This window comes from Vipera ursinii (assembly GCF_947247035.1).
Source record: "Vipera ursinii genome assembly, chromosome: 10".
NCBI lineage: Eukaryota > Metazoa > Chordata > Lepidosauria > Squamata > Viperidae > Vipera > Vipera ursinii.
The window spans coordinates 22,628,482-22,642,216 of NC_139520.1; the positions used below are offsets into that span (position 1 = coordinate 22,628,482).

The 13,735-nt window shown below is 53.0% G+C and overlaps 1 protein-coding gene across 1 annotated transcript in view; it reads left to right on the forward strand.

Moving 5' to 3' along the window:
- LOC310644941 (uncharacterized protein) overlaps positions 1 to 13,271 on the forward strand; it is a 30,825-nt gene extending 17,554 nt beyond the window's left edge. Inside the window, exons 21-34 of the mRNA XM_083370277.1 lie at positions 4,082 to 4,308; positions 4,433 to 4,576; positions 4,956 to 5,111; positions 5,582 to 5,726; positions 6,054 to 6,226; positions 6,683 to 6,811; positions 7,022 to 7,207; positions 7,344 to 7,588; positions 7,694 to 7,836; positions 9,193 to 9,414; positions 9,674 to 9,895; positions 10,421 to 10,551; positions 11,062 to 11,205; positions 11,553 to 13,271. Of these exons, the coding sequence (XP_083226403.1) occupies positions 4,082 to 4,308; positions 4,433 to 4,576; positions 4,956 to 5,111; positions 5,582 to 5,726; positions 6,054 to 6,226; positions 6,683 to 6,811; positions 7,022 to 7,207; positions 7,344 to 7,588; positions 7,694 to 7,836; positions 9,193 to 9,414; positions 9,674 to 9,895; positions 10,421 to 10,551; positions 11,062 to 11,205; positions 11,553 to 11,765 (2,480 nt within the window). The 3' untranslated portion in view covers positions 11,766 to 13,271. The remainder of the gene's footprint in view (positions 1 to 4,081; positions 4,309 to 4,432; positions 4,577 to 4,955; positions 5,112 to 5,581; positions 5,727 to 6,053; positions 6,227 to 6,682; positions 6,812 to 7,021; positions 7,208 to 7,343; positions 7,589 to 7,693; positions 7,837 to 9,192; positions 9,415 to 9,673; positions 9,896 to 10,420; positions 10,552 to 11,061; positions 11,206 to 11,552) is intronic.
- Positions 13,272 to 13,735: the final 464 nt, after the last annotated feature.

A 13,735-nucleotide genomic window follows, 5' to 3' on the forward strand; every position in this document is an offset into this window, starting at 1 on the left:
CTTTATTATTCATGAATTGCAACATCTGAAGGAAGCTGAGTCAGGTTTTGCTCCTCCAGCATGAGTCCCAGTGCATCTCTGGTGTGACTCTTCCTGTGGTTTTCCCTGAGACTTTGGGGCCCTCTGCTCCAGCTGTTTGGCAAGAGGTTCCATCAGACGTGGCTCCATGACTGAGAGGCTGAGCCTTGATTTGCGCCTCTGCCCTTCTTGGACTTGATGGCCTTCAGTCAGCTTCCACCGACCTGATTACACACCTTATGCAAAGGAGTGTGGATGATCAAGGGAAGCCCCCCTGGCCTCAGAGCCCAGGTGGCCACATCTCTGCAAACGAAAGAGGAAAGCCAGCCTGCTCCAAGCTGGCACACCCAGTGGCTGGGCATGGGTATAATTAGGCAGCCCTGGGGGGCTCAGATCAGCCCTCAGGCATGGCAGGGAGTGGGCCTGGGTCCCACCTAGCAGGCCCAGGAGCAAAGGCTTCCCTGTAATTAGGGCCAAAGCTGGGGCAGATTCCTGCTGTTCTTGTTGTGGAAATGAATGCTTGCAGGAAACTCACCCCACTGACCCCCTTCAGACCCCTCCAGAGCCGAGGGTCTCGAGCCCAGATGCAGCAGCGTCCTGGGGGCTATGCAGTTGCCTTGCTGGTTCCATGACTCAGCCCAGCTTGGAGAGTCTCACTGGGCCTTATGCCTCCACCCCGCTATTCCAGCAGGGTGGCCATAAGGAAAGCAGTGCCACTTCGGTAAGGCAGGTTTTGACCTGGGCAAATAGAAGCAGCCTCGGGCAGGCAGCCTCAAACCCTAAGCAGCACCAGGGTCCTGGTTCACCTGCCTGGGGCTCCTTATGCAGGCAAGCCTTCCTCCTGGAGCCCCCAAGGGGGTCTTCCTCAGTCCTTTGCTGCATTTCTAGGATTTGCTTCCCCTCCCCCACCAACTGACCTGGTTCACCCAATTTAAGAGAGACTTTTCAGAGCGGGAAACTCCCACCGGGCTGGTGAAAGCTTCAGTCCTCTGAATCAGCTTTCAGGTGAAACTCTTGTTCTGCAACTTGGAAAGTCATGGCGAAACTCCAAGATGAGGTCACTGCTGACACATCCGAGGCACTGGATGACCTTCCCCCTCTCCTTCCCTGGCTGTGGGAGGTGACGCCATGGCCACTTTCATGGGGGGGGGGGGGAAACAGGCAGTGCTCAGCGCCGGCAGGGAAGGGCCCGCCTGGGGCTCAAGGCAGGGCGGGGCAGAAGGCGGGCTTTGCCAGTCAAGGCACGCAGCCATTGGTGGCTTCCTGGAATCTTCCTGGGTTTCTGGCTCTGCTCATTGTACCTCCATCTCCTTTTCTGTCCTGGCCAGTCAGGTTTCGGGGCGTCCTCAGCCTGTGGCCACAGTTGGAGCTAGAATTTCCATTGCTAGCAAGGCAGGGGTTAAGTGAGGTGCCTGGTTTTATGATCTTCTTTGCCACCTGTTATTAAGTGAGTCACTAAAGCTGTTAAGTGAACCATGCGATCATGAAGCGAACCCAGCTTCCCTCATTGACTTTGGTTGTCAGAAGCCAGCTGGGAAGGTTGCAAACGGGGATCACGTGACCCCACCAGGATGCTGCGACTGTTGTAAATTCCTGGTGGCTGCCAAGCACCCAAATTGTGCTCTGGGGATGCCGTGACAGTCGTAAGCAGGAGGGCCGCTTGTAAGTTGGTTTCTTCAAAGCCTTTGTAATTTCAGTCGCTAAACGAGTGATTGTACATTGAGGACTACCTGTAGCTCTGAAAACTTGGCAGCAGCAGCCATGTGTGTTCTTCCTCCTGTGCAGAATTGGACAAATGGGGGAATACACACACACACACACACACACCTATTCCAGATAGAAGAAATACTTTTAACGTGCCTTGCTTTCTTGAAGGTGGCCAGCGTGCATCTTGTGGCCAGGAGTTCCGCAGGTTCTTGGAGTGTGCTGTGAATCAGGACTTTCCCTTTGGGAAAGGACTCTCCTGACCTTCAGTTCCACTGACCAACCCCTTGGCGGGAGGGCGAGGGAGCCTGCCTGCCTCCCTCCCTCCCTCCCTCCCTCCCTCCCATCCAATGCGTGGCCCAGATGAGGAAGTGGGGCCTTTTTTGTGTCTATCATGTTGATGCGCCCCACCCTGAGCTGGAATGCGGGAAGATAACAGATTATTTTATTTTCCTAATAAAACCACCAAGGAAGCTTTGCCCATATTTGGCCTTGCATGAGGAGGTGGGGCTGGTTCACCCTGACTCTTCAGAATCCATAGGAGCCATGACTAAAATGGGGAAGGGGACATTCCAGCCACCCTCTTGTTCACCTCTCTTCCCAGGCATTAATCTTAATTTCTTTTTTTTCCTGTTTCAGGAGCAGGAATTTTTGTTTTTAATTCTGAGCAGAGAAAAGAGCTTGCTTTTAGGGGCAGGGGCCCATCAGTCCCTGTGGCCCCTTCCCCTTGCCAGTATCTTTTCAGAGGCAAGACAGCCTGGGGGGGGGGCAGGCAGGCAAAGTCCTCTGGGCTCAGAGCCGGTTCGGATTCAGCCGAGGGGGCAGGGCTTCCCCCCTCAATTGCAAAGGATTGGGGGTCAGCGGCCTGGATTAGTCGAGGTGAAATGGGGGTGGGCCCCTCCTGAGCTTTATGAGCCAAAGAGGCCCTGAAGGGTTAGGGTCTTCCAGAGAAGCACAAGAGAGGCCAGACCCCGCTGCTGTCAGTAAAGAGGGGCAGAGAAGTAGGCTTTTAAGCCCGTTTTCCTGGACAGAGGACTAGAAACCTTTTAATAAGAAAACTGAGGTCCCAAGATGGTTGTTACAAAAATAAAATCACAAGATTTGCCACATTAAAAAAAAAGACAGCCAATGGCTTTTCTTTTTTGAGGAATGCATGGAACTGAGGTCCTGGCTGAAATGAACACGTGGCCCTACTTTGCAAGGGAGATTAGATGGGAGGGGAGAAAAACATCCTAAAAGCCTTTAGAGTGCAGGGGCTTCATCGGTTTACCCCAAAAGCTTCTCGTTCCACCTGGCCCTGGAAAGACGGAGACGTCTGCAGGTTAAATGCCTTTCTGGGCAGCTTTGGGGCCAAGGAGGCGCCTCTCTTGTGGGCCATCACTTGGTCCCTTCACCCAAACACCCCCCCCCAGTTGAAGGAGACACCAGAGGTCTGCAGCTGCTCCAGGAGAGACCAAAGATCAGTGGGGGGGGGTCGGCCCCTGAAGTGTGGCTTCCCATCCCCCATCCCTGCATCTTGTGACAGAGACATTACCAGGCAGGAGAACTTGGGGCTCAGTGGGGGGGAATTTCCTCTGGAGCCCCCTTTCCAAACGCTTGGCTCTTCCAGTGGTGAGGGTCTGGCCTCGGACGTGAGCGCCCCCTACTCCCCTGCGGAGCCTGCCTGGGCTTGCACGGATGCCACGATGCTACGCAGGGGCAGGCGCTCCTCCCAGGGCGAGAAGAACCCTCTCCTGGCCAGGCTGGGCAGAGGAATCGAGCACCGCCCCTCCCAAAGAGGGCTGGCTGGAGGAACCCCTCTGCTCCCTCCACGCCCTCTGCCTTCTCTGCCCCCCTCCCCCCCAGATGGAGTCAGGGCACGCTGGCAGGACTGCTGTGTGCCCAGGTGGCCTCTGGGCCTCCGAGTCCAGGGCAGAGCCTGCCTGGGGCCCCGGGGCCAAAGGAGGGAGGGAGGGAGGGAGGGGCAGCAGACCTCCTTGGGTCAAAATAGCAGGGCTGGGGCGGAGAGCGCTGCTTATGGCAGGCCACGAAGTTTGCTTTTTTCCTGCAGCGATGGGGAGGTGGGCTGAGATGACTGGAGAAGCAGCACAAGCAGCCCGTGCCCCTGTGCCAGGACCGCCCCCACCGCGGCTTTCTTGCCTCCCTCCTGATGAGTTTGGGAGGCACCTGTGAGGCTGAGCCGGAGGCTGGGAGTGGCAGCCAGCAAGACAAACTGCCTTGTGTTTAAAAAGCAGCCTCTGTGCCTAGTGGCGTCACACTGGCGCCCCCTGGTGAGCAGAGTTCGTAGCTTCGCAAGAGCAGGCTGGCGATCCTGCCTGGACTCCCCGGTCACTGTTTCTTGTCTTTCTCAACCTTCCAGTGGACTTCCAGGGCTGTACAGGGAGGAGCCCAGGAGCCTTCCTATCCCAGGACTCACGCTTCAAGTTGCATCCGGATGGTGTGGTTGTGGTGAAACGGCCCCTGCATCTCCATGACCAGGAACTGAGCTTTCTGGTGCACACGTGGGATGTGGAAGGCAGGAAACATTCGGCCAGGGTGACCCTGCAGCTCCAGCACCACAGCCATCACCGGCTGCCCTTGCATGGGGTATGCGCTCCCTTTCTCTGCTTCCGTGGGGGAGAATTTGCTGGTCTTGGAAACAAGAGCCACTCCTTCCTTCCTTCCTTCCTTCCTTGCACGCAGGACCAGAGACCCCTGTCTTTCTTCACAGGACACCGGTCCGTCTGCTCAGGCGGAGCTGCTGCTTTTCCCAAGGCCTTCGTCTGGCCTGAGGCGGCAAAAGAGAGACTGGGTCATCCCTCCGATCCTTTGCTCTGAGAACGAGAGGGGGCCTTTCCCCAAGAACCTGGTCCCGGTAAGGACTTTGCTTCTGGCACCTTCTATGGGATTCTCTTGCACATTTTTAAGGAATTCACTTGTTGAATTTGTTTGCTGCCCATCTTGCTGCAGGGCGACTTGGGAACGACCCACAAATGCAGGACCCCAAACATTTCAGCTTGCGGCAGTGCTGAGCGGACGTTTTATCTAAACCGCTTGGATCTCCCTTCAGCCAAGCTTTGGGGCCCACATTTCTGCACTGGGCCAGGCAACGTGGCCCCCACGGTCTGCTCTGTGCCTGGCCACGCCCCGGGCCCTGCCCCAGTTCTCCCTTTTGCGTTCAGAGGGTGGAAGAGGCTGCAGGCCCATCCCCAACCACCCATCACTGACCTCTCGCACCCCATCTCCCCAATCAGGTCAAGTCCAGCAAAGAAAAAGAGGGCACTGTCTACTATAGCATCACTGGACAGGGGGCCGACAGCCCTCCGGTTGGCACCTTCATCATCGAGAAGGAAACCGGCATGCTGAAGGTGACTCGCCCGCTGGACAGGGAGAGGATTCCCCGCTACCAGGTGCGTCCCGTCATCTGCCGTGCTTATACATTTTGCTTTCAATTTGTGGCGGCTGTGTTGGGTGGCTGAGGAGGGCCACGTGCTTGGAAATCTGCCCTGTGGATTGGGAGGGATGGCAAAGGCCACTGTGTCCTCTGGGGGGCCAGGACCGCTGCCAGGCCGTTTGCTGCCCCACTAGAGTGAGTCGGCAGAGGGGTTCCTTTCCCACCAGAAAGTCCTTCAAGAAACCCCTTTTAGAAGCAGGTGACTCTTGAGGAAAGCCGCTACCTTCTTGCTCCTGAAGCGTCTGCGTTTTCTGTCCAATTAAATTTCCCATCCCCTTCTGTGGTGGTCTCTAGAGGGTCTGAGAGGTTCCTGGGGACCTCCATCCCAGGGTAGGCTCCCCAATGAAATTCTGCTCGGTGAGAAACGCTGCCTGGCTTCTCTCTTCATCCCTGGTGAACAACGGCCTTTCTCCACCTTCAATGCAGCTGTTTTGCCACGCGGTGTTAGCCAATGGCCAGACCGCAGAGGACCCCATGGAGGTGATCATCAATGTCGGTGACCAGAATGACAACCGTCCACAGTTCATCCAGAGCGTCTTCAAAGGGTCTGTGGAAGAGGGAGCTAAACCAGGTAGGGAAATCTGGTTGAGGTTACAGAAACCTCACTCCTCTCACGTTGCTGGCCTCTGAGACACAGGCACAATTCCTCCTGGACAATGAAGAACAGTCTTGGTCAAAACCATCCAGATTGCAACCTCAGACTGTCCGGCCAACGCCAGCTCATAAATGCAACTGTAGCATTAAGTGGCCAGTCCCTGCGACAGCCAGAGGTGCTTGTAGTTGCCCAGAAGCCAGAGGCGTTTTCAGCTGACGGGCACGGATGGAGCTGGGCTCATGCGTGACTCCGGTGCTTGTTTCAAGGGAGGCTCTAAGCATCCCCTCTGTTGGGTGTCCCCAGGAACGTCTGTGATGACAGTGACAGCCACGGATGAAGACGATGCGATTGACTCCTATAATGGGGTCGTCACTTACTCCATCCTCAGCCAGGAACCTGAACCGGAAAAACAGATGTTTACCATCAATAACGAAACCGGCCTGATCAGCGTGGTTGTGTCAGGTCTGGACCGAGAGGTAAGTGCCGGATGGTGGGACAGGTCGAGAGTGGGGGGGGGGTCCAAGCAGATGGGGATTAATCATGGGAAGGGCTGCATTTCTACTGTCGATTTTATACTGCTTCACCAGAGTGAGCAAGGGAAGAATCCTTGTTTCCCCTGAAGAATTAAGCTACTGTTAGCTCTACAAGGTAGTCCAGATGCGAAGCCCAACCCTGAGGGCTACATTGATGGTTGGGTGACATGAACAGAATCTTGCCAGACTGGAAGTATTTCTCCCCTCCTCTCCATTTCCTTTCCGGAAAAGTACGGAGGGTCCCTTCCGAAGCATTCCCCTCGCCTTCCCTGCTGCTGTGGCTGAGAGACCTTTTCCACGTCAGGCCAAACTGCAGCTCTTCCTCCGTCTCCCAAGTCGGTCCCTCCCTCCCTCCCACCAGCACAGAGTGTTGCAGGGTGTGTGTTTGCTTCTTTGCAGAGGATTCCCCAGTACACACTGATCCTGCAAGCGACTGACCTGCTGGGACAAGGCTTAAGCAACACTGGGACGGCTGTGATTACCATCACCGACGCGAACGATAACCCGCCAATCTTCGACCCCCCCATGGTAATGTGGGGACTCGTCCCCCCCCTTGCCCTTGGCCATGCTGGTATCCCCCTGGGGCCTGAAACTTCTCCTCTCCCTGTCGTGCCAAGCTACCCGGCCATGTCCTGCACCTGCTCTGCAGAGGTGCTTGGCGGAATTGCCTGGAGTTGCACCTTCCCCCCAGTGGAGAGAGGCACCTGCTCTCCTCTGACCGCTCTGTGTCTTTTGCAGTACAATGTGACTGTGCCTGAGAATGAGGTGGGGGCCACGGTTGCCATCCTGAAGGTCAAAGATGCAGATGAAGAGAACAGCTTAGCTTGGAAAGCAAAGTACAGCATTGCGAACGGGAACGAGGAGGGAAACTTTGCAGTCACTACTGACCCCAACACCAACGATGCTCTTTTGACCACGGCAAAGGTTAGCGGTGGGCCCCTCTTTGTGGGGGCTAGAATCCTGTGTGTCCCCAGCCCCGTATCCTGCTGGAATGTCAACTTGTGGGGTTCCACTTAGACCAAGTCAACTCTCCTTTCCTCCCTCCTTCCTGGCCTTTCAGAAACTGGATTATGAGACCAAAAACCAATATATTCTCAAAGTGATCGTAGTGAACGAGGTCGAGTTCTCCGTCCCTCTCCCGACGTCCACGGCCACCGTCACTGTCAATGTGAGCGATAAAAACGAACCCCCGGTCTTCGTTCCCCCCGAACTGAGTGTGTCAAAGCCCGAAGATCTTCCTCTTGGACAACCAATAACTCAGTACACAGCCCAGGACCCTGACAGGTTCCTGCGGCAGACCCTCAGGTATGGGGCTGTGCGAAGATGCTTGCTCCAAAGTTGATCGTTTTGAACAGGGAATCCCAGGAGCTTTGCAGGCGCTGGCTGAGTCCAGGACTGTTTTCCTTGCAGATACTCGATCAGGAGCGACCCTGCAGGCTGGCTGAAAATTGATCCCGAAACGGGCCTGATTGTCTCAAAAGCTTCCCTGGACCGAGAGTCAGATTTTGTGAAGGATGATATCTACAAAGCCATCATTGTGGCAAGCGACAATGGTAAGCTTCCCCCCGCCCCCCAAACTCTACATTTTGACTTATGCCCAAACCAAAAATATCCTGGGGAGCTGGGGGAGGGGAAATTGAGGGCTGATACCGCCCAATTATATGAGCACCTGGCAGTGCTGCCCTTCTCTGGCATTTCCCCAGACCCGCCAGGGCCTCCTTCGCCAGGAGGAGGTCTCTCAGACTCCGTGTTTCTTACGAACGAAGGCGAATCTACGTGTCCCAGGATAATGTTGCAGGATCCAATCTGGTCCGGTCACCAGGACCAGAGGTTTCGTCTTCCGAGTTTTCGGACTTCTGCTGGAGTCCATCTTCAGGGAACTTCTCTCTAGCAGAGTGTGTTTGTTGTCAGAAAGTGCCTTTTCCGGCAAGCGAACCATAAAAAGCAGAAATTAAAGACTTCTAGAATTAAGACGGGCGGGTGTGCGGTCCATATCAATACGGCACCATTCTCCAAACCTGGAATAAGAACCAGTGGCCTCCAGGTAGATTAAAGGTTCCATGATAAGGGAGATGTGGCAGCGGGGCCTCCTCAGCCCCTCATCAGAGGACTCTCAACATGAGTTCTCCACACCTCCACCAAAGCAGGACGAACAGCTGGTTAAAAGCATGGCAGAAGCAATTGCCACCAGGGAAGGAGCTTTGTGGCGTAGCCGGTGGGAAGGGCCAACCTGCAGCTCTGGGCCCCCACAGGTGACCCAAACTCCAGATTGCACTGGGAAAATGTGTCCTTTCAGGCCATCTTTGGGGAGTTGCAGGGGGAGATAGACATGGAGGCCTCCCATCCCAGTACACAAGTTTTGAGAGGGTCTGGAGAAAACCAGCCTTGTCCTTCTAGAACTGTGTTTCTCAATCATGGCAACTTGAAGATGGATGGGGAATTCTGGCCATTGATGTCCATCCTACTTTTTTTAAAATTACATTTATATCCCGCCCTTCTCCGAAGACTCAGGGCAGCTTACAAGCTTAGCAGTAGCCTTCATTCTATGTATATGCCTGCTTGTTAGGGCTTTCACACACACCCCAGCGGCATTATTACAAAGTCAGCTTATTGCCCCCAACAATCTGGGTCCTCATTTTACCTACCTCAGAAGGATGGAAGGCTGAGTCAACCTTGAGCCTGGTGGGATGCGAACCTACACTAATTGCAGGCAGCTGGTGTTACTTAAGGAGGCATTAGCCCACTGCTCCACCAAGGCTCTTCAACTTGCCAAGGTTGAGAAATACTGTTCTGGGGCCACAGCATTGCTGGCCCGATGCCTTCCTGTGGAGAGTCCAGGTTGTGTCCTGAGGCCCAGTGCCTTTGCTGCTTCCTCTGTGGAACTGACTCATCCTCCCCTCTCTGTCCAGCCAACGAGCCGGCCACCGGCACAGGCACTCTCCTTTTGCACCTGGAGGACGTGAATGACAACTGGCCAGAACCCGATCCCCGAATGTTCGACATCTGCAACCATAATCCAGAGCCCCAGGTGTTAAGCATTGTGGACAAGGATATGCCGCCCAACACCGGCCCCTTCCTCGCAAAGCTGGAATTTGATTCCGGTGCCAATTGGACAGTCGAGACCAACAAAGGTAGGAAGAGAGTGGCCGCTCTCTGCAGAAGAAGGGAAGCGGACAGTCCAGCAACAGGAGACCCTGCATCAAAACTTCCTGTTTTCCTCTGAACTCTTTCCTCCTTCTCCTCTCCAAAACTTACATTAAAGTATCAGAGGGAGATGTCATTAGGGTTGACATTCAGAAGTATTAATGACTTCATTAGTTTTTAAATGATTGCTTTAGAGCACGGATCTATCCAGCTCTGACTCGCATTCTGGGTGTGTGTCCTTTGCAGACAGTCTGACACTTAACCTGATCAAGCATCTGGAGCCTGGGGAATACAACATCGCCCTCAAGCTGACCGATGGCCAGGGGCTCTCTCACGTCACCACAGTCAAGGCCAGCGTCTGTAACTGTGACGGGTCAGCCAAAAACTGTGATCGAAAGGCAGTTTTTCAAGCGGGATTAGAGACCGCCGCCATTCTGGGCATCCTCGGGGGCATCCTTGCCCTTCTGAGTGAGTACTGTGCACCCTTTCTCCTTGTTATTCCCAGGGAAGCTGGGCCGCTCCTCTTAAGGAGCCACCTGCAAATGCCGGGCTTTCCGGCGCTTGGATGCGAGGCCCATCCCAGGCCTGGCGTGGCCTGGATGTCCTGCAGACTCTGGCCGGTGGAGACGGCCAGGACCTGGATTTTACTCCGGGCTGGGGAGAATTGCTCTCTCTCATTCCTGGCTGCTGGAAACATTTGCTTCGTCTGAGGTTTTGGCGGGCATGTTTTTCTGGCTCGGTAGCCACGAGAGGAAGAGAGTTCTGCTTGTGTGGGCATCCATGAAGCTGGAGCTTAGCATCAGACTGATCTGCTTGCGAGCGGTTCAGATCGATGGCCACCATGGTGCTTTGGTGGTATCCTGGTAGGAAGTGTATTCCCAAGACCGGATCTCTGTTGGCACCGAAGTTCTGGAAGGTGGCATCAAGTGGGTCTCAAGTTGTGTCAGGAGCTTCCTGCTTGTGGCTGACGGGGCCTCTCGCTCTGTCTTGCAGTACTGCTGCTGCTGCTGCTGCTGTTCGTGAGGAGGAGAAGGCAGGTGAAGGAGCCACTGCTTCTCCCAGAGGACGACACAAGGGACAATGTCTACTACTACGATGAAGAAGGCGGAGGGGAGGAGGACCAGGTGGGCCTCTGGCTGCGGGCCCCAGGGACCAGGCTGCTTCTCCTCAGCACCCCCCGGCCCCCAGGCCTGAGTTGTGCTTCCGCTCCCCACGGCCCTTTTCTTTCCTGCTCCTGCAGCCAGGATTGCCGGTCATTCAGCGTGCTAGTCCCACTTGACGTCCCCCCACACACTTGGGCTGGCAGGGAGTTTCCGAGAGTGCCCGGCATTTTCTTGATTTATTTCGGCCATTCCACTTGCACATTCCCCAGCGGCTCCAGTAAAAACAACCTATTTAAGCTGAGTTTTAGAAAGGAATCCCTGGAGGGTTAGTGCTCTGGTGAAAGGAAAATCAACCAAACAAAACTATTTTGTTCTTCCGAGGGAAGGAAGAAAAGGTCTCCTCTGTTCATTGTCTGTGCTGGAGGAAGGTTTTCTTCCTGCCTGTCTGCCAGACTCATCCTGACTCTGGTCAGCTCAAAGTCCTGGAGTTCTTCCTCTGCCCGAGAGACTGAGCACATCTTGTCTTCCTAGGATTACGATCTGAGCCAGTTGCATCGAGGCCTGGATGCCCGCCCTGAAATCACCCGGAATGACGTTGCTCCAACCCTCATGCCAGCCCCACAGTACCGTCCACGTCCTGCCAATCCCGATGAGATAGGCAATTTCATCGACGAGGTGAGTGGCACCCGGAGCCCAGTTGGCGGTTCCCAGGTACCTCAGGTGACCAAGCATTTCGTGAGAAGCAAAATGTGGGCACAAAAGCGAAATCATAGTGGATGAACAGCGATAGATACAGCCTGAATAAAAACTGCTCTCTTCAGCTTCTCCCTTTGTCATTGTTTCTCAACCTGAGCAACCTTAAGACGTGCGGTCTCATTTGACTGGGGAATTCTGGGTGTTGAGGTCCACATGTCTTAAAGTTGCTCAGGTTGAGAAAGACTGTTCTAGAGAGATGGTTGTGTTCTCATCAGCTTCCTCCACTATTCAACAAATGGAAGTTTTGTTCGTTTCCTTTCTTCCAGAACCTGAAGGCAGCAGACATGGACCCCACTGCTCCCCCTTATGACTCTCTGCTGGTGTTTGATTACGAAGGCAACGGCTCTGAGGCAACCTCTCTCAGTTCCCTCAATTCCTCCTATGGAGACCAGGACCAAGATTATGATTACTTGAACAACTGGGGCAACCGTTTCAAGAAGCTGGCTGACATGTATGGAGGGGGCGAAGAAGATGACTAGGAGTGACTGAGGTGGGAGGCAGAAGGCTAGAAGGGAGAGAGAATAGAGCTGACTCTTGGTGGCTCTTGCCAACTTTTCCATAATTTACCAAAACATACACAAGAGATCCCCCCTGAAGTAGATTCTGACAATCTCACCTCTGTGGGATAATTATAATTAATGTGGTCTTGCTGATTCAATGCAACATGGAGTTTCCTTCTGAAAGACTGGACACCCATCAGGTGGAAAAAGCTTCCCCAGGAAAGAGAAAAGTATCTGGATTCTGTAAAGGACAGAAAGACTCTCTGGTGCTTAGTCTTGTATTCAAGAGTTTCACCTGAGTGTCTCTACTCTGTCTTGTTCAGCTATTTTCCTGTTTGCTTAAGAACATTGGGCTGCTTGGTGCAAAATTGTAATGCATCTTGGAGAATATGAGGAAAAATATGCAAGAAGATACTTTTGTGAGGGAGAAGATAAAACACAGCTAATGCTTATGGTCACGTAATAGGACAGAGGTTTCTACTAATAGCTCTGTTGATGGGTGGATACAATGGCTGGATACAATGGCTAATTATTGGAGCTTTCTGCAGGAAGAGCCATCCAAGCATGTTGTTTCCAAAGCCCTAACCAAAAATATTTCTGGGGATTCTGCACATCTGTGGCATTTGGTTTCCAGCACTTGGCTTTTACTGCTCAAAGGCAGGCGTGTGGGAATGATGTGAGCGTGTCTCAGAAGAGAGGCAGGATTTCTGATTTTGTTGCTACTGTTAACTAACATGGCGCTCCTCCTGGATGAATCCTTTTAGGATCCCTAAATCAACTTGCCCCAAGTGCCTTTGCTTTCAGATAATGCCTCTGCCCGACCTTTGCTTCTCAAATGCCCGGAGTCCAATCTGTGTCCGGTGAGGCATCTGCAAAACTATCTGGCATGATCCCTCTTATTGTGGCTTGAAAGTCATGATTTATGGCTTGGATCATGTCTGTCCGTTGCCCTTTAGGGTTTTATTAGCAAACCTGGTTTTAGCATATGTTACTATCTGGTGCCTTCTCATAAACACTTTGAACGGGTGGGAGCAGTTGCCTTCCCTGGCCAACCCCTCCCTGCCTCTTTAGGCTTTTGGCTGCCCCTTGGGCCAGAGGGGAGCTCAGCGGTGGCCCAAAGCCTGGCCCCAGCTCTTGGGCCTCGGGCCTTCGTCTGGGGACCAGCCAGACACACTCCGCTGTGGGGCCTTATAAAATACAGCTGTACAAGATGGCGTTTGTCCACCAAGTAATCCATTTTAAGTAGAACCGTTTCTCCCTGACCCTGTCAAGAGACCCAACCAACCATTTCCTGTGGTGTGTTTCCCATTCCCTAACCCTGCCCGATTGATGGGCACTTTTTGGAAAATGGCTTTGTAATTTTAGATATGTATGTTAAGCTGTCTTTTTTGGATACATATTGTGGAAAGAATACAGATATACACATTTTTAAAAAGTTATTTTATTGCACAGATGCTTTTAAAAATTAATAAACTTAATTGTTTAAAAAGTACTTCTTTTCTTGAATTTATGTCATACTTATTAGACATTCTCCTGAGATAGCGTGCTTTTTCTGACCTAAATGTTCTACTGACTTTAGACAGTTTTATTTTCAAAAGTTGTGGGGATGATTAGCCAGATAAATCCAGGGTGAGCTTATATCTTCTTTCCCAACTTGCTTTCGGTCAAATATGTACTGTGATTTCCATTATTTCAAAACCCCATGCTTATTTCTGGACTCATAACTGCAATTGTTTTGCATGTATGTAAAATTTTAAAAGTATTCAAATGGTCAACATAGGATACTTGTTAATATGAGGTTAAATCACAGAATCATAGTTGGAAATGAAGATAAAAGCTGCAGAGTTCAACGTCCTGCCGTGCGGCCATTGATGGCATAAATGCAGGGCCTGAAGCCAGTAGCTTTCTAAGTGACTGGATGAAGGTGGAGGCAGCAAACGGGTTCAAGC